Source organism: Grammomys surdaster, unplaced genomic scaffold (genome assembly GCF_004785775.1).
Source record: "Grammomys surdaster isolate TR1022 unplaced genomic scaffold, NIH_TR_1.0 126059, whole genome shotgun sequence".
Lineage (NCBI taxonomy): Eukaryota > Metazoa > Chordata > Mammalia > Rodentia > Muridae > Grammomys > Grammomys surdaster.
This window is the reverse complement of record NW_021620869.1, coordinates 1852664-1877492: the sequence shown is the minus strand read 5'-3', so window position 1 is coordinate 1877492 and position 24829 is coordinate 1852664. Positions and strand designations below refer to the sequence as shown.

Here is a 24829-nt window from a genome sequence, read left to right as displayed (position 1 = left end):
TTTTTTTTTTTTTTTTTTTTTTTTTTTTTTTTTTTGGTTTTTCGAGACAGGATTTCTCTATGAGCCCTGGCTGTCCTGGAACTCACTCTGTAGACCAGGCTGGCCTCAAACTCAGAAATCCGCCTGCCTCTGCCTCCCAAGTGCTGGTAAGATTAAAGGAGTGTGCCACCACCACCTGTCTGTTTTGTTGTTGTTGAGTTTTTTTGTTTTTTTACCATATTCTAGAAAGTGGAGAATAGGTGGGAACATTGAATGAGAAACCAGGGATACAGAAAATGCAACTAAAAGATAGATTAGAAAAAGTTTCTTTTGCTTGAACAAAAAAAAGTAGACTCAAACTACTAATACCAAGCTTGGAAAGGCTATCATCTTAGCCCTTCATCACCAAACCGATAACCGGCAGGGGATGGTGTGAAGAACTTTTGCTGATGAGCGACTGGGATGAGATGGTTAATTCTCTAGACTCAACCAGACCTTAAGCCGTTTGTGGTAGAAATGAAAAATTACATATAAACTTTAGACAAATGGGAAATACCACCACAATTTTTGGGGTTTTGAGACATGGCTTCACGTTGCTCAGGCTAACCTCTAACTTGTTATGTAACTAAGGGTGGTCTTAAACCGGTACATACATTTTCATTTCATTAGGCAAGCTTTATTCCATTATAAATCACAAGAAAAGTATAGACTATTGTTTATAACAAGATTTTAGCAAGACCAACAGTGTAATCAGAGTTTCTGTAGTACAATTTATGTGTTGCTGAAAAGAGAAAAACATTTGATGGTTTGATGTAGCTGATGTTTGCTGCGTGTTCGTTGGAGGTAGATTTTTGTGTTCTGGTTTCTACTCAATGAACATTGCATAAATATAAATGAATGTGAAACGTGTATTATACTGATATAGTTTCCTAAGAAATGGTAATTCTTTTCAACATACTCTTCATTTTAAGCATGCTAGTTATAAGAGAGCTGACTAAATAAATGGACATTGGCACAATAACAAATGGTTAAGCATTTTAAAGCTAGTGTTGTCTACTGTGGTATGAAAATTAACAGCAAATAATTTTAAAACAAGCTTTAAAAAGATAGAACCAAGGGTTGAAGAGATGACTCAAAGGTTAAGAGCACTTTCTGCTTTTGTAAAGGTCCCAGGTTTGATTCCCAGCTGCCACATAGCAGCTTACAATTGAAATTCAAGTTCCAGAGGATCTAATGCATTCTTTTGACCTCTCTGGGCACACGTATGGTACATTTAAATACATGCTAGCAAAACGCTTAACACACATGAATTGTAAATAAACAGTTTTAAGGACAGAACTAAGCCCGGCATGGTGTGACTCACATCTGTAATCCCAGCACTCAAGAGGGAGGAACATTAAAAATTCAAGGCTACCCTTAGGTACCTAGGGAGTTTGAGACCAGCCTTGACCACATGAGACCATCTCAAAAAACAAAAAAGGTGGAGGAGGAGGAAAGGAGAGACAAAACCCGACAACACTATTACTGAATATAAAATATAGTGCATAGTGACAACTGGCCAAATATATTTGAAAACTGTGCATTGAAAAATACTGTGGAGTGGTTAAAGACAATGTAAGTTGTGAGATCAGCTCTATTTGGAAATTATTAAGATTTGTCAGTCACTTTTTGTTGCTTTGATGAAATAACCATCACCAAGGCAACTTACGGAAAAGATAGATTATTGCTTACTGTTCTAGAGGGATGAGACCATCATGGTGGGGAGGCATAGCAGCAAGCAGCAGACATGGTGGTAGGAACATGAAGCTGAGAACTTACAAAAGCAGAGAGAACAAACTAGATGGAGGGTAAGGATATAACTCTTTCAAACCCCACCGCCCCAGTGTAATTCCTTCAATAAGGCCACACTTAACTCTCAAACAAAGCCACCAACTGATGAGCAAGTATTCAAATGCCCAAGCCTAGGAGGGACGTTTCTAATTCAAACCATCACAGATGATGTCCTTTCTCCTTCAGATTCTACATAGAGTCAGTTTATTCCTAAATTAAGAACCTTACTAGGCTTTTAAAAAATAGATAATTAAAAATCTAATTCTAAAGTTTAAATGAAAATTCAGAGAATCTAGAGTGGATAAAGCAGTTTAGAAAAGGAACAAAGTTGGAGAATTTAATTAGATTTGAAGACTTACTTGCAGGAATCAAGACAGTATAATAAAGCTCGGAGACTAACAGCCTAGAAGTAGATCCATGTTTTAAGGTCAGTTACTTTTGACTAAGTTGCCAAGAAGTTAATCTTTTTAAAATATTAACTGAATGATAGGGGAAAATTATCTTCAACTAGTACTTCCCATTGCACTTGCAAATTAACTTGAAATATATCCTACACCTAATATAAAAAAAAATTAGAAGAAAGTAGATAGACATAATTTTATGACAGCTAAACATTTCATAGGACATGAAGAACGGTTACTGCAATAGGAAAAAAATGCCTCATTAAATATTTTCTGTGGTGGTTGGAGGGATGGACCAGGTCTTATGAGGACTTGCTGTTCTTGCACAGGACCTGACTTCAGTTCCCAGCACTTCTGTTAGGGAGCTCATGACTGTCTTGAACTCCAGCTCCCCTGGGGCCAACTCTTCAGGCACTTGTACTCATTTGTATAACCACCATTCCCAACCACACACACACACACACAGAATTTAATGTAAATCTGTTTGTTTGTTTTTATAAAGAAAAAACATTTACCTTGAAGCTGAAGAAATGGCTCAGCCATTAAGAATGTACACTGCTCACTCAGAGAACCTGAGTTACATAGTAAGACCCTGTCTCACAACAACAAAATCGCTCTTCTAGGGATGTGCTTAGAAGCACACAGCATGTGTTTGACAAACTATTATAGGTTTTTCTACAATACAGTCTCAAACAAAACTAGGCCACCTCGAACCCCTGGTAATGGTTTACCTTTATACCAGGAAGTTTGGGGAAGCACTAAAATCAGTGGTGTGTGCTGTTAAGACTTAAAGCTTTATGGGATTATCCAACATACATAAAGAAGCATGTCAGCAGGGCCCACCATGTGGTTTTCAGTGTGTCCATGACAAGATCTATTGTACTTTCTTACCAAAGGGCAGAAAATTGTTAGGAAAGTATTGAAGACACAAGCATAGAGTCAGAAAGCTAAGTAAATATGAAGCTCCTTAAGTAATAAAAACAAAGGCTTATTCTAAAGAACAGCAACAACAGAATTCCAAAATATGTTCTAGATACCTGTGAAGAGATAAGAATTGTCTATGATTATGCCATTAACAAATTCTACAATCCCATGGATTTGGATTCAAAGTTAGGTTCTTGTTCTTTAACTTTGAGCAATTTGCTCACTTTCCTTGAGCTTTCCCATTCTTTTTTGTGACACACACGTGGTGGTAAACATTCCAGGTTTAACAGTTGTATGGGAAAAGGTCATGACAGTGTTTTCATTTTCATTTAAGGTGAATCTGGTCTAGGAAAATCAACTCTTATAAACAGCTTATTTCTGACTGATCTCTACCCAGAAAGAATTATACCTGGAGCTGCAGGTAAATATTTCCATATAGATGTTAAGTATCATTTTATCTGACCATTGCTAGAATATATAAGTGATATCTTGAGTCTTAGATGTGTGATTTCCTTAGTTACTTTGTGTTTTTGTAAACTCTCACTAAAGAAGGGAAAGTGTGCTGTGTCTGAGGTCCTGAGATCCTGGCTGTAGACTTAGTTCCGCACTTAACTGTGTATCTAACAGTGTGACTAACATTTATTTCAGTTTGCTGTCTATGAAATGTTTCCTATCTATATAGTATGCTGGATGAAAAACTCAACTGGAAGAATTTTATTTCTTTAAAAAGCTATATAAAAGAGCGAAAGTACAGCATACATGACTCCAGAAGTTCACTTCTCAGTATTATCTAAATATATCTAAATGTAATTAAAGTATTTTATTTATATATACTATATATATATATATTTTAATTATGATAGGGATATATGTTTGTCTATTTTCTGCCTATCCCAGCATAAGACACTGACATTCTCAAATATGTTTGTTTTGCTTTATTGTACTTCTCAAACCTAGGACCTTTTGCATGCTAGTCAAGTGCTCTACTACTGGGCTACATCTCCAACTACATAAATACTTGTTGATAAGAATGAATAAAGCCAACCACAACCTTTTCACCAATACTTTTTGTACTTTTGTATGTACAAAAGACGTACATACAACCTTTTCACCAATACTTTTACTTTGTTTTTAAATGAATTCATAAATTACTTTCTTTGTCTCAGAAACATAGGATTTAATTTTTTTTCCTTAACATTTGTGTGCATTCATGTGTGCATGCATGATGGAAATCAGGAGACCAGGACCTGAGCTCAGGCCATCTTCAGGCTTGGCAACTACCACTTGTATCAGGAGCCATTTCACTAGTCCAATATAGGTAGTTTTGTTTGTTTGTTTGTTTTGTTTTTAATTTATTTTAAGATCGTTTGTTTTTAAATCTGTGAGTGTTTTGCCTGAATGTATGCATGTGTACCACATGTTTACCTGGTCCCCTTGGATGTTGCATCCCTTAGAACTGGAGTTCCAAATGGTTATAAACCATTATGTGGGTGCTAGAGTCGTTTTCTGCAAGAGCAACAAGTATTTTTAACGGCTAAGCCATCTCTCCAGCCCCTCAATGTTGGTATTTTTATCGATCTCAAGGAAATATTCATATTCATTTTTAGCACCAACATTTCCCTTAGTGACTCTGGATCTTTCTAAACAGTGTTTATGTTACATTCTGAGACCTTCCAAGTCATTTTTCAAAGGAATATAAATGATGGATATCTCTCTTTAGCATGCTGCTTTGATTTTTAAGTACATTTTGTATTAAGTTTTTTTCTTTTCTAGAGAAAATTGAAAGAACTGTCCAGATAGAGGCTTCAACTGTTGAGATTGAAGAGCGGGGTGTGAAGCTGCGGCTTACAGTAGTAGACACGCCCGGCTATGGGGATGCCATCAACTGCAGGGATTGGTATGAATTCACAGAGGGTGCAGAGCCCTCAAAGGGTCAAGTACTGTGCATTTGTTTTCATTTACTTAATGTATTTACATTTTAGACAATGTTAGCAACACTTAAAGTTGCTGGATCTAATTATTTCAAGTTTCAATATTGCCTCTTTTGTAACAAGGTCTCACTGTATAATCTAGGCTGGCCTTGAACTCAAAATTCTCCTGCTTTTCCTTCCTAAGTATTTTGATGGCAAGTATGAGCCACTGTGTCCAACCTGAGATTGAAAAGTTAACTGTCTACAAACTGCTAACATAAACAAAGCACTGTGATATGGACTGCAGCCAGTGGACAGGATGCTATTTCTATGTCTGTCCCTTTCTTACAGAGACATAGTACCTGTAAACAACTGATCTTTGCCATCATTTTCATACGTAAGGAATTTCAGAGGGTAGAACACTCTGTTGCCCTCATTGTGCAGAGAAATCTTACTTTTCTACCTGATTCTTCTTTGTCCTAACCCTGCCAAAATAAAGCATTGACTTTGCAGCACTAAGTGAGAAAAGGAAGCCAGGATAATGGTGCTTGTTTACCCTTCTTCTGCGTTAAGATTGTCTCCCTTCTCGCCATCCCATGAACTTGCTGTCCTGTTGGCAACTTAACATAATCCTGCCTTGGACTGCATGCTTTCTGGTATTGCCCTGTTTCTTGACCTCTTGTGAAGCAGTTGTAACTCTGGAAAGGGTTGGCAGCTTTCCAGTTTTATAGACCACCTATCAGGTACTTTGTAATCTGTTGTACTTACATTATCGACTCCCATTGCTTCATTAAAACTACTCAATACTTGCCATAGTTTAAAACCAAAAACACGCCTTCATTTTGCTTAAGATTAACACGGAGTCAATCTTCTGTTATGGGTTGTTTTAAGTATTATATGGAAAAGGGGATAGAAGTGGTTTTTCTTTTGAAGTTAGGGACTACCTGTCTCAGTACCTCACGATTACTATTGAAATTTGTCCTTTAGTTTCAAGACAATTATCTCCTACATTGATGAGCAGTTTGAACGCTACCTACATGATGAGAGTGGACTGAACAGGCGGCACATCATTGATAACAGGGTACATTGTTGCTTCTACTTCATTTCACCTTTTGGACATGGGTGAGTCAGTTGTTTACCTCAGAAACCTCTTGCATGTTGTAATATAAGAATGAGATGATATTGAGGAAAAAAAAAATTGTTCCTATGCTTTCCCTAAAATGTGTATCATTTGAACATTGTTTTTAGACTGAAACCCTTAGATGTTGCATTTATGAAAGCGATACACAATAAGGTGAATATTGTGCCTGTCATTGCGAAAGCTGACACTCTCACTCTGAAGGAGCGTGAGCGGCTAAAGAAAAGGGTGAGTAGAAAGGAGATGGCTACCCATGCATGCCTCCTCAGCAGGACTTTGAGCCAGCTGCCCAGGAAGTAGGAGGAAGAAAGATTTCAACTGAGTTGCCAGAGGCAGGACTACAGAATTTGTTTCTTTTTGTGTATTGGAACTCAAAGAGTACTCAATATTTGTAGGGTTTTTGAGTTTTTGTTTGTTCTTTTTATTTTTCATCCTCATGGAAGAATCAAATTTGTCTAGTTAACACTCTTAGATAAAATTAGCCTCATTGGCCGAGCAGTGGTGGTGCACTCCTTTAATCACAGCACTTGGGAGGCAGAGGCAGGCAAATTTCTGAGTTCAAGGCCAGCCTGGTCTACAGAATGAGTTCCAGGACAGCCAGGGCTACACAGAGAAACCCTGTCTCGAAAAACCCCCGAAAATAAATAAATAAATTAGCCTCATTGAGTAGGAAGTGGCTGTGTATAGGGAGCTCCCACAAGTACTAAGTTGACTGATGTGACAAGGAAGGTTTGTCTCTCTACACCTGTGTGTGTGATTTTTTTGCTTTTGTTTTTTTAAGATAGATACTAAAGGCATGTGCCACCATGCCCAGCTCAAGATTGATGAATTAATCAATTAACGAGTTTTGATCTTTTGAGACAGTCTCACTATGTAGCCTTGGCTGTTGTAGAACTCACCATGTAGATCATAGTGGCTTCTGACTCGGGGATCCACTAGCCTCTGCCACCAAGTGCTGGGATTACTCTCATAATTCTTTTGGCCTGCATGGTATACTTCTCCTCCCATTCAATGACTGTGTCCTGCCTATTGCCCATAGGTACTTACAGTGTCTGTCTGTTCTCTGACTCTTGTCTTGGTAGATGATTCTGGGAGTATTTTCAGCTTAGCTGCTGTATTGAGGCTATTACTAGTGTTTCTACTGCTTTGTATGTTGAAAATCAGAGTGTACAATTGTTACTATTATTATTCTTACAGACAGAAAAACTCTCAAAATTTAAACAATAACCTTTTTAGCTGTTTCTAAAAGTACTTGAAAATAACTTATCAGTTATTTGGCCATTGATACACAAATAATTCTTACATATCTCTTGGTGGAATCAGGTTTTGGTATTATTATTATTTTTTTAAGGTGATCTCACTATGTAGCTCTGGCCTATCTGGAATTTATCATGTACACCAAACTGGTTCGAACTTACAGATGTCTGTCTGCTTCTGCTTCCTGCGTGTGATTCTTGTGAATTTCTAATATGAGTTAGTTGCTAAAATAATATGTACTTAACTAAAATTCTAGTTTTGTTATTGTTCCAGATTTTGGATGAAATTGAAGAGCATAGCATTAAAATCTATCACTTACCTGATGCAGAGTCAGATGAAGATGAAGACTTTAAGGAACAGACTAGGCTCCTCAAGGTAAGAGCTAACTTCAGACATACAGCATGAACAATTCCTGTTCCCTGCTTTCTTGTGTACATGTTTTAAAAGTCAAGCCAAAAAGGCTTCACTGACAGAAGACTGGGAAGTTCATATTACAGTAATATATTTTGGTGTCAATGTATTTATGAAAGTTTTAAGGATTGAAAATGTCATTGCAGGCTGAGGAGATGGCTTGGTGGTTAAGAGCACTGTCTGCTCTTCCAGAGGTCCTGGGTTCAGTTCCCAGCACTCACAAGATAGCTTACAATTGTCAATAACACCAGGTCCAAGGGATCTGACACCCTCTCATCTATGCACATAAAGTTAAATAAATCTACAAAAGAAAAAAGATTAACAGAAGAAAATGCCATTGCAGAATTGGTTTGTCTGTAGACTCTGTCCATGTGAAAAATAACTGGAATGTGTAAGTGAAATGTGTATCCATTTAGCATTCAGTCAGATGTAGTTAAGGCTAGGCATTCTGGCACACCCATTTAATATCAGTTCTGGGGACGCTGGGAGATGCAGAAGCAGGTGATGACTGAGTTGGAGGTCAGTCTGGTCTATATAGCTAATTCCCACCCATCTATAACTATGTATTGAGACCTTTCTCAAAACAGTGGTTAAAAAAAAAAAAAGCAACTTTGTAATTAGCAGTGAGCCATTTTTGTATCAATTCTTGGTTTACAGTAGACATTGGTATTCTCTACTACCTTGTGTTTCTTTCTAGGCCAGTATCCCATTCTCTGTGGTTGGCTCCAACCAGTTGATTGAAGCCAAAGGCAAGAAGGTCAGAGGCCGTCTCTACCCGTGGGGCGTTGTAGAGGTGGAGAACCCAGAACACAATGACTTTCTGAAGCTGAGAACGATGCTCATGTAAGACATTTGGTGTATTCACTATGGCAGAGCTTAACATGAAGAGTAGGACATTCAGAAACTGGGTGTACCTCTATCACAGACTAATAAGACCACTGCAGTTGGGGGCTGAGGTTCTTTACGGGGGCTCTGAGTCTCTTTTGAATCTCTTTCTCCTAGGACTTGTATAGTATTTGCCCTTCTTGCTGACCTCCCATGAAATAAATGTAAACTTTTTAATAAGAGGATTAGGTGGCAGTGATGCATACTTTTATTCCCAGCATTCAAGAGGCAGAAGCAGGCGGATCTCTGAATTTGAGGCCAGCCTAGTCTACAGAATGAGTTCTAAGTTCCAGAACAGCCAGGCTACACAGAGAAACTCTGTCTCAGACAAAATGCAAGACAAAACAAAAAAAGATTAAAAACAATACACCCCTTTTTAAAGTATGTTTTCGTCTCTTGAATAGTTTTTAAATTAAGGGTAATGATTTTTGATAACAGTATGGAAAAAAAGATACAATCTACTGAACTCTAAATTTTAAGAGAAGAATGAAATGGGCTTGAGATATGGTCCAGCAGTTAAAAGTGCTTGCTGCCACTGCACCCGTGTCAGGTACTCAAAAACCACCTGTGACAACAGTTCCAGGTGACCGGACACCCTCTTCTGGATAGTGCAAGCACCCAAACTCAGATATATACAAACAAAATCCAAGAAAGGCATTCTGAGATGACAATGTCACAGTTAAACATGGAACACCTACAAGTTAGCACTATCTCTCCAATAGTAGGTTTGTTACTAGAGGATTCAGAGCCTATGGTATCATGGCAGTTGCTCAGCAAACAAAGCAAGAGCCCCAGTGTCTATTAATGCTATAGTCTGTAAATCAATGCCTCGGCTTCAGCATTAGCCTAGGAAACTGTAAATGATATGGGTGTCAATTAGCTGAAGACTGTCTTGGTCTAGTTCTCATTGTTGTCTTATAAATACGGAAGCCCATTTGTCTCTTTCTGGAAACTAGAATGTTAACATCTGGAAGGTGGTTCTCACTGTGTTAAAATGAATCAGAGGATATCACATGTTGAGACAACAGATAACCTATTTTATTTTTATTAGCATACATATTTTGGGATATATTTAATATTCATATACTGTATATACTAAACAATTTCCTTCTCTCCATCACTTCTTGTGAAACTTTCAAGCTTTACTCTTGTACTTCTCCATAAAATATACTTCTTTAATGAAAAAAGTTCAACGAGGAGTAATCTGAATAAACTAATACTTTGATTAGTTAAATTACTATTGCTTACCTAGGCTGTTTACCAGTATGATGTTGCCATCTTAAGCTTTTATAGATGTAGCATAATATGAGAGTGCTTAAGACGTGCTTGTCTGCAGTGCTGAGCTGGTGGCTGTCCTAGCCTGTCCTTCAGGGAATGTTAGTGTTGCACAGTAGGTGTGATAGTCCTCTGTTATGCAAATTGTGCCTTTCTTAAACTGAAGGAGATCCGACTACCTTTTTATCCACAATCATACTATTTCCCTAGATCATGAATAAGCAAGAATGTGTTATAATGTTCCCTACACATTTTTTAATGTGTAATATTGTTTTAAAAAAAAAACTAGGCAGAGACCTATTAGAATTGTATATTTTTCATAAGATCTTTTAGAAAATAAAGTGTTTTATTTCAGTTATCATTTACCAAAAGGTCTTCTAAAATGTCTAGTGTGTTCACATCCCTCCAGTGGTAATGGCTTTGTAGTGCGTCTTGTGCCTGTGGCAGTGTCAAGGAGAAAATGTTCTATCATGGTCTTAGTGTTGTAGCTTACTGTGGTTGCCAAGGGCTCACTTCACATAGACATTTCCACAGTTGTATATCTTACCTGAGATTCCAGCAAACTGAGCTTTACCACATAATTACCTGGACTACTCAGTACTGGTTTTATTTTTACATGTGTTCCTGATTAGAATATTGTTTCCCATGAGACTGCCATAGCCTGAAGCCCCTGTTGAATTCCTTCTCTTTTTCAGCACCCACATGCAAGACCTACAGGAAGTGACCCAAGACCTTCACTATGAAAACTTCCGTTCTGAGAGGCTGAAGAGAGGCGGCAGGTTGTCACACTGTCTTCCCAGTATCATGTTCCCTGAGTCACATTCTCTTCTCTTTCGTGTGTATAGTTCAGACTTCTTGATCATAAAACAACGTGTGCTTCCTATTCAGACAATGTTAAAAGAGTCTTGTTAATTCAGTCAAGTGGAGGTGGGGGACAGGAAAGAAACATTCATAATGTGCACACCAAGAACAAGTTCAGAGGACTGGAGAAATGGCTCAGTGGTTAAGAGCACTGACTGCTCTTCCAGAGTTCCTGAGTTCAATTCCTAGCAACCACATGGTGGCTCACAACCATCTATCTGTAATGGGAATTCAGTGCCCTCTTAGGTATATCTGAAGACAGCATGCGACAGTGTACTCATATACATAAAATAAATAAATCTTTAAAAAAAAAAGTTCAAAGGCTAGAGAGAATTGCTCTGGAGGCAAGAACACTTGTTCCTCTTGCAGAGGACCTGGGTTCAATTCCCAGCACCCTCATGGCAGCTCACAACTGTTTGTAACTCTCAGTTCCAGGGTATTCGATGCCTTCTTCTGGCATCTTTGGGGACCAGGCATGCATGTGATGCATTCATGGCAGGCAAAGCACACAAGTAAATAATAATGAAACATTTCTTTTAAACCAACAGCTTTAGCTAGAAAAGCCAGAGGCTTGTATTGGCTCTTCTGTGGAAGTATTGCTGTGTTTATAAATAAATGATGGGCTTGCTTGCCATTGGGAGCTATAGAGGGTAAGCTCACCATAGGTGTCACTGGAGTAACAATTGCATTCTCTACAGATTCCATGTGGCCATATCCATTCATTTTTTTCTTTTTTGCTGCCCTACTGTATTTGTATTATGTCTTAGTTAGGGTTTTACTGCTGTGGGCAGACACTATGACCAAGGCAACTTTTATAAGGAAATTGTTTAACTGTGGCTGGCTTACAGGTTCAGAGGTTCAGTCCATTATCATCAAAGTGGGAACATGGTAGCATTCAGGCAGGCAGAGTGCAGGAGGAGCTGAGAGTTCTACATCTTCATCTGAAGGCTGCTAGCATAATATTGGCTTCCAGGAAGCTAGAATGAGGGTCTTAAGCCCATGCCCAGAATGACACACCTACTCCAACAAGGCCAAACTTTCTAAGAGTACCACTCCCTGGGCCAAGCATATACAAACCATCACATATGAGATATGTGTTTTGTGACCCAACTGCATCTGAATAACCTTGTGTCTAGGAAGCTTACAAGTGCCTGTAACTTCAGCTCCGAGGGACCTAACACCTTTGACCTCTGAGGGCACCAGCATTCATATGCATGTATTCATATCTAGACACATATACACATAAATAAGAATAAAATAGTTTTTGAAATATTAATTTGGAAACCAGATATTAAGAAAGGTTTTATTAAGAAAGGTTTTTACTAGCATACCTATTGATGTTGTCAGTGAGCTTTCCTCAATCCTGTCTGCCGGGCTCTATTCACTTAATTCCTTCTGGCATCTTCAGGTGTAATAGTTTTATTCACAGTGTAGTCATAAAGGGGAACTTACTTAAACCAAGACCCTTCTTTGGGTTAGACCTGCTACTTTTGACTATAAGACAAAGTCAAATCATCTTTTCCGTTTAAAGAAGTAAGTCTTCTGAATTTCCAGTTTCATGTTTTGTCTTTTTTTTTTTCTTCCTTGTGTTCTCTTAATTATCATGTCTTTTAAGAGGAGAAAAAGGGATGTCTGGGCTGGAAGGGGCTCAGATGCTTTGATTGGGCATGTTAATTAGGTGAACCAAGGGGGCTTTCAATGGCTTCAGTACTTGATAGCTAGACATTAGTAGTCAGCCTTAAGAATGAATCTGGCATAAGAAAGTGTCTGAATAAGGGAGTAGACCTGGATGGAGAGCTTTAGAGATGTAGTCTATGGTTTACAAGGGAGTAGGAAAGGGAAAGGCAAGGCCTGTTAGAGCCATGCTTGCCGTGCTCGCGCTGGCCAGAGCCCCTTCAGTAAGCATGTAATTATAAAGCGGAGTTCTTCAGAATTCTAAAGGTTTGTTTGTTATCTCTATTCAGAAACACAGTATTATAATTGTATTTTCCCCCCCTTAGGAAAGTAGAGAATGAGGACATGAATAAAGACCAGATCTTGCTTGAAAAGGAGGCTGAGGTAAAGTAGAATGGTTGTATTCTGGCATCTATAGCTGTTTTATGTCCAAAAATTTCATAGTTTATTATAGGTTTTTCTTTTTTACCTTTTTGAAGCATTGTTCTCTAGTCTTTAAAATATATGTAAATACATAGTATGCGTATTTTAAAATGTATTGCCTCATTCGATCTCAAGTAGCAGTTTAGCTAACAATAAAAGGTAATATGACTGATTTTTAAATAAACTGGTCAAAGGTCTTTTTCCCTGTACGTAAACAATAACCAATTGGGAAGCATAATGAAGCTTCCATTGCATTCATTATCAAAGATAGGGTAGAAATATATAGGCCTTACTTGGAAGAAGAAATGAGAGCTTGTTGCTAATAAGATAGTGAAGGTTAAAACAGAAAACATTGTGGATAGGACAATCAGTGTAAGAATTTAGTCCTCTAAACCTAAACATTTAGAACCATCTGAAAAATAATACCCTGACAAAGTGATATTCTTTTCTTTCCTAAGGGGTGTTTGGTAATATAATTGTAATGTTTGAAGGCGTAAGTAAGCATGTCATACATGGGAAGCTCATTGAAAACTGGACTACAGACCAGCTGATATCCACATAGCCAGCTAGAAATTGATCAGGACTAGAACAATACTAATAAAAATGGTGCAGTGTATTTAGTGGTGATGTGGTCACAAGGGGACAGCTGTTTCTAAAGAAAAAGAAATAATTTCTTTGACCAAATGAATTCTGTATGGCTAAAATACTTATGATAACCGTAAAGCCACCTGAAGAACATGTGAGTAAATATATGAGTACCTCCCTGCAGCCTTTCTGAACACACACAAACCTCAGTGGCAGTGAGTGTGAAGGAGTCTAGGGATGTGGGTCAGTTTGTAGTGCTTATCCGGTGCTCAGGAACCCCTGGGCTCCATCTCAGCAAAGCATAAACTGGGCGGGATGGCTCTTGCCTATAATCCCAGCATTCGGGAAGTAGAAACAGGACGATTAGGAGTTCAGAGTTACCCTTGGCTACATAGGAAGTTTGAGTCTAGCCTGAGCTAATGATAATATGTCTCAAAAATAACAAAAAATTGATAAGGGTAGCAGTGGGCAAAGTATTGTTTTCATAGCTAAGGCCTAGTTACTGAGCAGAAAAGCTGATTCATCCTATTCCTCTTTGCTTTGTGTTCCCCAAAGGGTAAGAGCAGGCTTTTTTCTTACTAGTCTTTAACTGGTGCTTCTGTTTATTGATAATTTCTGTCTCACTTGAATCACAAATTTTGTCATTTACGTGAATTTTTTTTTATAAATTATTGATTTTTTGTTTTGTTTTGTTTTGTTTGTTTGGTTGGTTGGTTTTGGTTTTTTGAGACAGGGTTTCTCTGTAGCCCTGGCTGTCCTGGAACTCACTCTGTAGACCAGGCTGGCCTTGAACTCAGAAATCCGCCTGCCTCTGCCTCCCAAGTGCTGGGATTAAAGGTGTGCGCCACCAAATGATTGATTCTTTGATACTGGTTTATAAGGTTTGTTTAAACATGTTGTGTTTGAGAAAAGCAATAAAAGCTAATTCTCGTGAATCACAACACCAACATTGGATCTACATGTACTGTTCATAGCTCCGCCGCATGCAAGAGATGATTGCAAGGATGCAAGCGCAGATGCAGATGCAGATGCAGGGTGCTGACAGTGACAGCGGAGCTCTCGGGCACCACGTGTGAGGTGGAGTTTTCATGTTGGTGAGTTGGGGAGGTAGGGTGATCTCGCTATCAGCTCAACCTTAAATATGATGGCCTCTTAAGTCCTAAGTCTTACTAGTGTTTTGCATTTTTTAATCTGCTATTCGCTGAATTATTAACCTTTCATTGAAAAGCAGAAACTATTCTCTGCTGCCACCTACTGTCTAGTAAAGATATTCCTATTTTCTAACATTACAAGTATAATTTATGTTAAAGAAAAAATTTAAAACTTCTATTAGTCATAGTGTTGGAAACTCCTTAATATTGGAAACATCTTTAAAAAGAACTTTCTTAATTTATTAAAATCTTCTGCAGATGAAAAAAAGTAAAGGCGCTAGAAAGAGGAACCAGTGCCAGTTAGATAAGGGTCAGCTTGCTGCAGGCCTCAGACCTCCAGACCTTTCAGGCAATTGTGCTGTGACCGTAGAAAATTGGCATGTCACTTAGATTTGTGATCTGATGTAGTTCTGAGCACTTTTCAGTTTTACAACACCTGGCGGTTTCTGTGAACCTCATAAAGGGCATCTTGATTTAAGATCAGTTTATGCCCTTTGTTATGCAGAGGGAGGATTGTCGGGGCTCAAAGCAAGGAATACATCACTTGCATTTAAATTGTTTTGTTTTTACATTCCAGGAAACACTTTGGATAAGAAAGTCGTCTTGATAAGTGCTACAGCATCAAGTTTCTTAGCCCTGTGGACGGTGCCCGTCCACATTGAAGTTCCTGAGTCTGAGGATTTCGGTTTTTTGGGGGTTTTGTTTGTTTGTTTATTTTATTTTATTTTTTTAACATTTGATGGTTTTGATTTTTGGTTTTATTCTTTTTTCTTTTTCTTCTTTCTCTCCCCTCACCCCCAACTCCCTTGAGTATGAAGTACTTTAACATTTATATTTCATTGTTATGTTACATTTTATATTTTGTGAGGAAAACTGTTATTTTATTCCTCCTGAACCACTAATGTTAGAATTTATTTCTAAGAATCAGTCAACATGTATACTCTTAATAGTGAATTTCTTTGATATAGCTGGCCTGACTAATCACTGACAAGTACTCTTGATTTCTATCTAGACATGTTTGCTCAGAATGTTCCTGTGTGGTGGACATGATGTACCTGTGACAGAAGTGGTTGTGCATACTTGGTGGCAAGATATTTGCTTCTTAGAATGAAGTCACACTGTTAACTTTATACTTGTACAGAACACCTAAAACCAGTTTTGCTGCTGTAGTTGATTCGGTTCATTCATCTGCACAATTGTCTGTTAACCAGGTAGAACAGAAGAGAGTTATCTAATGAGATACATGTTTATACTTAAATAGCTTTTAAAAAGCAGGATTTCAGGGTTGAATTTTAAGAACTCTGAATTCTAGTGCCAGATCATTTTCAAACCTCTGTAGAGAAAACTCACTACAAGGACTTTTTGTACTGTGGATGCTGATCATGCTGTGCTGTGGAAAGAACCAAAGCCGCGGTGAGCTCCAGCTTCATATGTAACAAGGCTCTTCATAAGGAAGAGTCGGTAAACTTTTTACTCAACTAAAAAGGCAATAATTTTTTAAAGAAACCAAAATGTTTATATTTTATACTGCACTTTAATATACTTTCTATAACTTAGGTGCAAAAGCTCTGCCGTGGCAGTGGAAATCATGGTCCTTGGCTGGCGTGGATCCAAATGCAGGCTTGCGATTGGGTGGTGCTCTTGCACAAAAAGCCACTTGAAGCCCAAATGCCTGCGAGGTTTTCCTCTAACTCTTCCCCTTTTCAATGATTCTTCTATTGAAAGGAAGATAGCAGTGCTGGTTCTGTATGTGCAGACTGTCTCATCTGTTTTCAGGCATTGCCATTTTCTTTAGTTTGTGTAGTATAAATGTCTTCATGACAGGAATGGAAAGGCTTTGTAGATCTGTGCCCTAAGCAGTCGAGCAGAGTCATGCCTGGTTTATATTCTGGCACTTCCTGCTTCTACCACGTCTTCTAATGTCAGTCAGTCAGTGGCCTTAGAACAGAAGGGGCAGGTGAAGGAGGCAGTGGTGTGGAAAAGCAAAGGCGGTGCTAGCTGTGTGCTTTCATTTGCTGCAGGAGGAAGGCCTTGATTGATGATGAGGCAGGAATTTACATTTAATTCAGGTCAAAAATCAATAGTACTAATAAGATGAAGCTTAAAAATGGTTATTTATAGATGACAAGGAAAAATACATTTTCTCACTTTGCCCCTTCACATTGCATCGGTGTGAGTGGTCAGGGAAGTACACTGTATGACTTTCCTACCGAGGAAAGTGTCAATAACTTTAGCGTGTACCCATGCAGTCCTTTGTTTGGCTTACTTTGACATTAATTTTGTTGGAGAAAGATTTAAAAACAAAAAAAACAAACAAAAAAGGAAGGAATTCCCAAGCATTCAGTGTGAGTTAAAGGCGCCACTTAGGGCCAGCTGACATCTCAGGATGGCAGTGTGTATTATGAGGTCTTGCAGCCACAATTCTAATCCCCTTCAGTTTTACTGCTTTTGCTAACAAATATTTGCTCTTTCACTATGAAGTAACTTGTACTTGTAGAAATGTATTTTGAAAACATTTCACACTTCAACTTTGTATCCATTTAAATTAACCCTTTTTCAATAAAGCACTATTGTTTAGATATTAAATTGAGTAGTCCTCTTTTCGAGTAAGGTGTGAGGTCCACTGGGAAAATTCAAGACCCCAATTACAACTGTATGCCAGGGCAGGATGTTATTTGTGTTAATAGCAGGAGTACTTCGTATGTTTTCATCAGAGATAACCCAGATACTCCAAAAGAAATGCTATAGACCTGTGTACAGGTTATCAGATTGTCTGCAGACTATTTGGTAAAAATGCACACTAAGACTTCATAGGTAAGTTTACTAATTAGAAAATGAAGCGCCGGGCGGTGGTGGTGCACGCCTTTAGTCCCAGCACTTGGGAGGCAGAGGCAGGTGGATTTCTGAGTTCGAGGCCAGTCTGGTCTACAGAGTGAGTTCCAGGACAGCCAGGGCTACACAGAGAAACCCTGTCTCGGGAAAAAAAAGAAAAAAGAAAAAGAAAATGAAGCAACAACTGTTAAACATAGTGGGAAGCAAAAGTGATCCAAATAATGTTTCTAATTCTCCATATTTATAAGAAGAGGGATAAATTAGGAAAAGTTTTTTAATTTTTTAATATGTTTGTTTATTTATTGGTTTGAGTTTTTTGTGTGTTTGAGACAGACTCTTTGTAGCCCGGCTAACCTGGAACTCTTTATGTAAATCAGGCTGCTCTCCATCCCAAAGAAATTACTGTGTCTGCCTCTGGAGTGCTTAAAGATGCATGCCACCATGTTCATATTTTTTAATTTTTCTACATTTTTATTGTATGTGTGAGTATTTTGCCTGCATGCATGGTTTTGTACCATATGCATGCCTATCACCCAAGGAGGCTAGAAGATGTCAGATCCCCTAGAACTGAAGTTACAGAAAGTTGTGAGCAGCCATGTGGGTGCCAGGAACTGAATTTGTATTTTTCTGGAAGAGCAGCCAGTGCTCTTAAGCCAGTGCACTAAACCATCTCACCAGCCCAGGAAAGCGACTTTAAAAATCTGAATTTGCTCTGGTGAAATGGCTAAGAGTACTTGCCACATAACCTGATCAAACCTGAGTTTGATCCCAGGACTCATAAGGGGGAAGAATTTCACATCACACCACATCACACACACACCCACACACACCCATGTTTTATAAAAACCAACAATAACAAACCACATAACCTGAAACTTTATCCTAATCTGGATGGGGTTATGCTAATCTGGGTGGTTGATCAACCTCTTCCTCTTGGCCTGATTCCTGGATTGACCACCCAGTACCATCGGAGCCTTTCTCATCCTCTTGCTTTCTAAGCAGCACACTGACCCGAGGCAGTGAGGCTCCTGCTCTCTTAATCATTAGGTTGCTCGTGTCTAACCGCATTCTTGCCTTGTCCAGTCCAGCTCCTTTTCTTAATGATTAACATCACACGCAGTGGCTGTGGCCGTGGCCGGTTACAAGAAAGGGATCGCCAAGGTGGTGGAGGAAGTTGGGAAGCCTGTGCTTCTAGGTCGCCTTGGGAAAGCAGAGGCCCCTTGTGGGGTGAGGCCCTCCCTGCTGGTCTTAGGGACTTCTCACCAAAGGCACTAGCTCTATATGAATCGCTTGGGAGCTGTGTAGATTTATTTAGCCTAGACTGTAGTTCAGAGGGCTAGCTCCCTGCAGGGCCATTCAATTAACGAATGGAAGAAGAAACTGAGGGTGCTGCAAGTCACAGAAGTGGAAGGACCAGAATCCAGTCTCACCATTTTGATTTCCAGAAAGCCTCAAATCAAGAAGAGAGCAACGATGGCCTCCAGACTCCAGTACAGCACCTCAAAAGCGACCCTTTAGGAACATCTGGTGCCTACAGACCACGGTTCCACTATTCCCAAGTTGGGCACGACGGATGGGAGATAGGAAGGAGCCTGGCAGTCAGGGGGCCCTGACCAAGGGTATAGTCCCGCGAGCTTGAAGTCTAAGGCTCCACCCAGAGCTGGGGCCGCCCTTCTTGCTAAAGCCAGGCTGTAGGCTGAGACTCGCCTGTATGCCAAAGTCCCGCCCAGGCCTACGTAGGGCCCACCCGCTTTCCAGAGTCCAAGTCTGGGATAGTCCTCCCGTTGTTCCAAAGCTGCGTCCAGGACGGAATCCTCCCGCCGTGCCAAAGCGAAGACTAAGACCGCGCTCGCGGCTTGCTTAAGTCTCACCCAGTACAGAACTCTCAGGTCCTAAAGCCCCTCCCAGGGTCGACGACAAACCCCGCGTACCGAAACCCTGTTGCACCCGCGGAGGAGCTGCACAGCTTCGCTTCTGACTTTATGGGGCTCCCTCGCCCCGCCCTGCCCCCTGTGATCACCAATCAGAACTAGGTGCTGCGCTCGCAGGCGCCCGTCGGGAGGACCCGCCCGCAGGCCAATCGGCGGTGCGTCCGCGGGGGGGCGGGGCTGCGGCGGACGCGCGGCGGGGGCGGGGAGGCAGCTAGCTGTCGGGATCCGGCGGCGCGGGCGCAGGACGTGGAGGAGGCCTGGCTGGCGGCGGCGCAGGCCGGTGTGGCACGGTGAGGACGCGGCGGCCGTGGGCGGGGGAAGGGGGCGAGCCGCGCGGGGGCGATGGGTCGGGCATGGGCTTCCTTCGTTGTCCCGACCTCAGTGGAACACGAGTCGGACCAGGCCTGAGGCTGGCCGTCCACCAGAGAAAGTCCACGCCCGGCTCTGAGGCCTTCGTGAGGCACGCCAGCTCCTCACAGAGTCCGCGTTTGGCAACACACGTCTGTGAACGGCCTGTCGGTGGAGGGCGAAGGGAGGGAGAGTCTCAGGTCCAGACTGGATGTCCGCTGAGGACTGACTGGAGTGTTGCTTGTGTAAATGGGCAGTCTGGGGAGGGCTGAGAGCTGCAGAGTTCCGTGGAGCCAGGCTGTCAGCAGAGTGCTGAGGGCAGGAACGTCACACGTGGAGACCAGCTGTCGAGGAAGGGGGGCCATCAAAGTCTGAGCGGCACTCGAGGACACTGGGTGTCTCGTGGAGGGTTAATGGGAGCCACAGGAATGTCCTGCTGAAGACCACCCCAGGCCAGTGCTCAACAAAGCAGAAGCACTGGGAAGGAGCACCAGGAGCCACAAATAAAAGCCCAGAAGGGAATTCTTTTTTTCTTCTCAGCTTTTCCTTCAAAACTGAGAATCAGGTGTTAATGTTCTTTCTCTACTAGGATCTAGAAACCGTTCTGGCCCATTGCGTTTTCCTCATCCCAGATTATAAGAACCTTTGCCATTTACACACGTGGCAGTGATTTCTTAAGCTCTTTCATGTCCCAGTAATGGTGGTGAAGACTAGAAATGGAAACAAGGCATTCATGAAGGAAATAGTATCGATACGTAGTGCTGAGAAAGAATGGAGAGACTTAAGATTCCGGGCAGAATCTTTAAAGCAGTGGCCTTTCTCCCTAGCTTTGTTCTGTTCCATGAGGTGTTTTTGACTGGGCCACTGTTAAAATGCTTGGTAATTAGTGGGTAACAGTGAATTAGAGTCGATCTTGTGGAGACAGTATTATAATCGACAGCACAGATTCTCACAGTGTTAGCAAGATGGAAGAGGTCATTTGAAATGAGGAGTAACCTTTACTTGTAGGCCAAATAAAAGTTTTGTGAGTTTCGGGACACAGGAAGGCAATTGTGAATCACTTTGTGGCTGTTACGTTGTCATAGTTCTAAAGTCTTCAGAGGAGATGTCCAAGTTGCGCAGCTTCCCCATATCCCTATCCCCCCACCGTTTTTATTGAAACAGTTTCCAAACCCTCAGCCGGCCTCCAACTCCCTATCCTCCTTTGTCAGCCACCTGAGTGCAGTACAGTTGGAGCACAGGTGTGCGTCATGGCTTCCTATGCACAGCCCCGTTTTAAATAAAGCACAGGAAGACGTTGACTGGTGGGGTTGTGGATGACTCTCTGGGATATGTGTAAAACCAGCCATTGCTGCTGCTTCTCCAGTGCCCTTGCTTTGCCACAATATATGGGTGATAATTACCGAGTTAGGTTCCTTCTTACAGATTCCTTTACACAGAGGAACTCAGGTATAGCTAGCTCATTTGCCCCCGCTCCCCCACACACACACCTTAAGTTCCTCATTCATAGAGTGGGGTTTAGAACGTACTTACCTCAGACGCTTGTTTCGATGCCTAAGAATCAGTTTTTCAAAGCTGCTAAGATGCCCTGCACCCATTAAGTACTTACTTCTGTAACTGTTACTGTCAAGTGAAAAAGTGACCCGAGTCAGCGGTAGCACAAGCTAACCCTGGGTATTTGTAAGAAGAGATAGAGAATTGGTGATTCAACAGAGTTATCCCACTTGGAAGGAAGGATATGAACAGCATTGCCTAAGCAGAGATTAATCTATGAGTAATTCCGAGGGACGTCATTATGCCTGTCAGTTTCCTTCTTTCCAAACATCTCTCTTCTGTATTCAGACATTAACAACATTAAATTTCTCAAAATTCTGCTCTGTATTCAGACATTAACAACATTAAATTTCTCAAAATTCTGCCAATCATTTCGGTTACGTTGGTAGTTTCCTTTTTTTTTGTTTTCCCTTCATGAACTCTGTACATGCCCTGCGTTGCTCGGTGCGCAACCAGAACATACTGAAAAGCTGGGTGACTCTAGTCTATTCTCTAAGGTCGGTATATATAGTCCTTTGGCTCTATCTATCTGTTGAGGTGAGGGTTTTACTTTATCAATAAGAGTTGAAAAGCTGAGGCTTTCATAGAACATAGTATGGTAAAGTCTGGTGTTATAATTTCCTCAGGTATCTGGGCGGTGGTGGCACACGCCTTTAGTCCCAGCACTTGGGAGGCAGAGGCAGGCAGACTTCTGAGTTCGAGGCCAGCCTGGTCTACAGAGTGAGTTCCAGGACAGCCAGGACTACACAGAGAAACCTTGTCTCGAAAAAACCAACAAAAAAAAAAAAAAAAAAAGAAAGAAAGAAAAAAGAAAAATAATTTCCTCAGGAGTGTTTATGTGGGCGATGATTGTGGTCTGCTACTTTTGGAAAGCAACTATCATCAGTATGTGATTTTGATTTTTGAAATCCCAGTCTTTAAAAAGTAATTTGATAAGCAAACCTTGTATCAATCAGGTGATTAAGTAAGTACTCTCACCTAGTAAACACTCTTTGGCAAGCTCCTTCCTGTCCCTACTCAAAGCATAATTTGAACCATTTTGATCCCAGGAAATACGCTTTAAGTAGTTCTTTTAAAAAAAAAAGATTTATTTTATTTATATGAGTACACTGTCTTCAGACACACACCAGAAGAGGCCACTGGGTTCCATTACAGATGGTTGTGAGCCACCATGTGGTTGCTGGGAATTGAGCTCAGGACCTCTGGAAGAGCAGTCAGTGCTCTTTTTAACCTTAACAATGAAATAGTGTGTATATAAAAGTAAAAGTGTTAGAAAGTATGTGTGAGGACAGGACAGAGCCGGGAGGGCAGGATGGGAGAAGCGATTTTGTACTAGATGTGTAGGATTATTTCCCACTAAGCCTGGCATTTTAAAGGTATTGCCGCCAAGCATGGTGACCTGCATCGGGTCCAGGGACACACGTAGTAGAAGGAGAGAAAGTATTCCCCAAAATTGTGTTCTGACTTATTTATGTGAATAGTGTCAAACATCTGTGCACACACATATACAAATAAATGTAATTAAAAACCTCAGGGAAAAAGTGTTCTAATGTGACAGGATACAGTGATGAAACCAGCTTTGGCTCATCTCTCTTCCCCAGCCCATCCTGATCACATCCCAAAATAAACTTGGTGTGTCCCACCCCAGCTTGTATGGACTTCCATCTGGTTGAACTACTAGAGCCCTGACTCCCAGCCCCAGGCAGCCTCCTCTTCTCTCTGTTGTCTTGAACTCTCTGTATTTTACCTTTCTCCTACCTCTGTTTACACACAGGTAAAGTGCCCACATCACGTGATTGGGACAGGGTCTGGCCATGTAGCCTTGGCTCTCCTGGAACTCATAGATCACAGGCCTCTTCCTCAGGAGTCCTGGGAATAAAGGGTGTGGCACTGTACCCCACCCGATCTCTTGCTTCCTGTGAGACCCCATCCCACTGAGCCTGAGAGGCCGCTGCAGTGATTTCTTTCCCTCTCTGTGATTGCAGTGGACAAGTGGTCATGTGTGCTTACATAATTGTTTCCTTTTCTCGATTAAACTCCTCTGTGTGCACACCACAGAATCCGGGTGGAGTTGAGGCCATCTGCAGAGGCAAGGAACTGCTCAGTCATTCACCTCTCTGAGCTGGGGTTCTTCCTTGAGCTGTAGTGTGGAAGCCCTGCCACCTGTAACAGGTAGTTTCGAGTGATAAATGACACAGTGTAAAGCAGGGGGCTTGGTCTGGGCCTCCTGGCAGTGGTGGTTACTTGGGACACGGTGGCTACTGTCCTGCGTGTGAGGATTGGTTAGGCTTTTCCCTTCAGCCCCCCCCCCAACTGCTCTTCTACCTGCCAAATTCCTCTGCCAGTCTCACTTTGTCTGTAATGTTTACCACCATCTAACGTCCCCACTGGAGTATAGGGATTTTTCTCCTTAGTAGGTCCTATATCCTTAAGTGTCTAGAGTTGCTATATTATCAGAATAGGTGATCAATAAATGTTTGAATACAATAATAAAGTTTTGTGGAGGGGGCCAAGTCTGATGCCAGGTTCCGGGAACCTGAAGCATATATAATTAGAAAAGGGTAGACTGCTCACGACACATAATTCCATCTCCAGGGGGATGAGACACCTGTGGTGTCTGTGGGTACCTGCGTTCAAAATGCTCATGTCTGCGCACACAATTTAAGACAATAAATATAAATCTTTTAAAAGAAATGAGGTGACAAGTAAAAGTTAATTTATTAAGTAAACATGTGTCTAGTTTGAGAAACAGTATGAAGCTAGGAATGTAGCTGAGTTGATGAAGAGTGAGTGTCTTCCCAGCATACACAAAGTCCTGAGTTTGACCTCAGTGCCACTTGCTGACATAGTGGCATGTCCCTGTAATCTCAGGAGACATCGGTAGAAACAGGAAAACCAGACATCAAGGTCATCAAACAGTCTGGGATACATGAGACCCTGTTTGGAAAATAAGGAAAATTACTTTACATATAACCCTTTTTTCTTAGCTATTTATTTTTAATTTCCTTTTCATGGCAGTGAGAAAATAGAATTCATCCATTCCTCTAGAATAGCTGATATATTTTTATTGGTAAGATATAGAATTTGTGATTTTACATATATGCATATTTTCTAATAGTGCACAAACAGCTAGCTTTGTGTCCTCAGGGTAAGGGGGAGTGGACATATTTTTATTCTGTTTTGCACAATTACATTTAATCAGGAAGAAAATGCACATCTAAGGTGTATTTCCAGTTGTAGTTCTACATTATTGCTCTGTTTTTCTAATAGGTAAGGACTTGTACTTTGCCTTCTGAGAACTGAACTCTGCCTAGTTTTAACAAATCTGTCGAAAATTTCTCTGAAAAGATCTTCTGACACCTGTATTTCAACCTTGTCTTTTTTCCATTGCCTGTGCACCCTCCATGCCAGATAGATACCAGTGGGCCCTCCCTCAGATACCAGTGGGCCCTCCCTCAGA

At 40.8% G+C, this 24829-nt stretch overlaps 2 protein-coding genes across 4 annotated transcripts in view; both read left to right on the top strand.

Annotated features, from left to right (window-relative positions):
• Positions 1-17290, top strand: part of Septin2 (septin 2) — a 34780-nt gene extending 17490 nt beyond the window's left edge. For all 3 annotated transcript variants that reach the window (XM_028755334.1, XM_028755336.1, XM_028755335.1), the window contains exons 4-13: positions 3469-3555; positions 4908-5031; positions 6032-6166; positions 6293-6410; positions 7713-7814; positions 8548-8693; positions 10706-10789; positions 12872-12929; positions 14528-14647; positions 15282-17290. In XM_028755334.1, coding sequence (XP_028611167.1) covers positions 3469-3555; positions 4908-5031; positions 6032-6166; positions 6293-6410; positions 7713-7814; positions 8548-8693; positions 10706-10789; positions 12872-12929; positions 14528-14629 — 956 coding nt within the window. In that variant the 3' untranslated portion in view covers positions 14630-14647; positions 15282-17290. The remainder of the gene's footprint in view (positions 1-3468; positions 3556-4907; positions 5032-6031; positions 6167-6292; positions 6411-7712; positions 7815-8547; positions 8694-10705; positions 10790-12871; positions 12930-14527; positions 14648-15281) is intronic.
• A 2395-nt stretch (positions 17291-19685) lies between these two features.
• The window catches only part of Farp2 (FERM, ARH/RhoGEF and pleckstrin domain protein 2), a 102703-nt gene continuing 97559 nt past the window's right edge, over positions 19686-24829 (top strand). The window contains exon 1 of the mRNA XM_028755323.1: positions 19686-19757. The gene's annotated coding sequence lies outside the window, so the exon portion shown is untranslated. The remainder of the gene's footprint in view (positions 19758-24829) is intronic.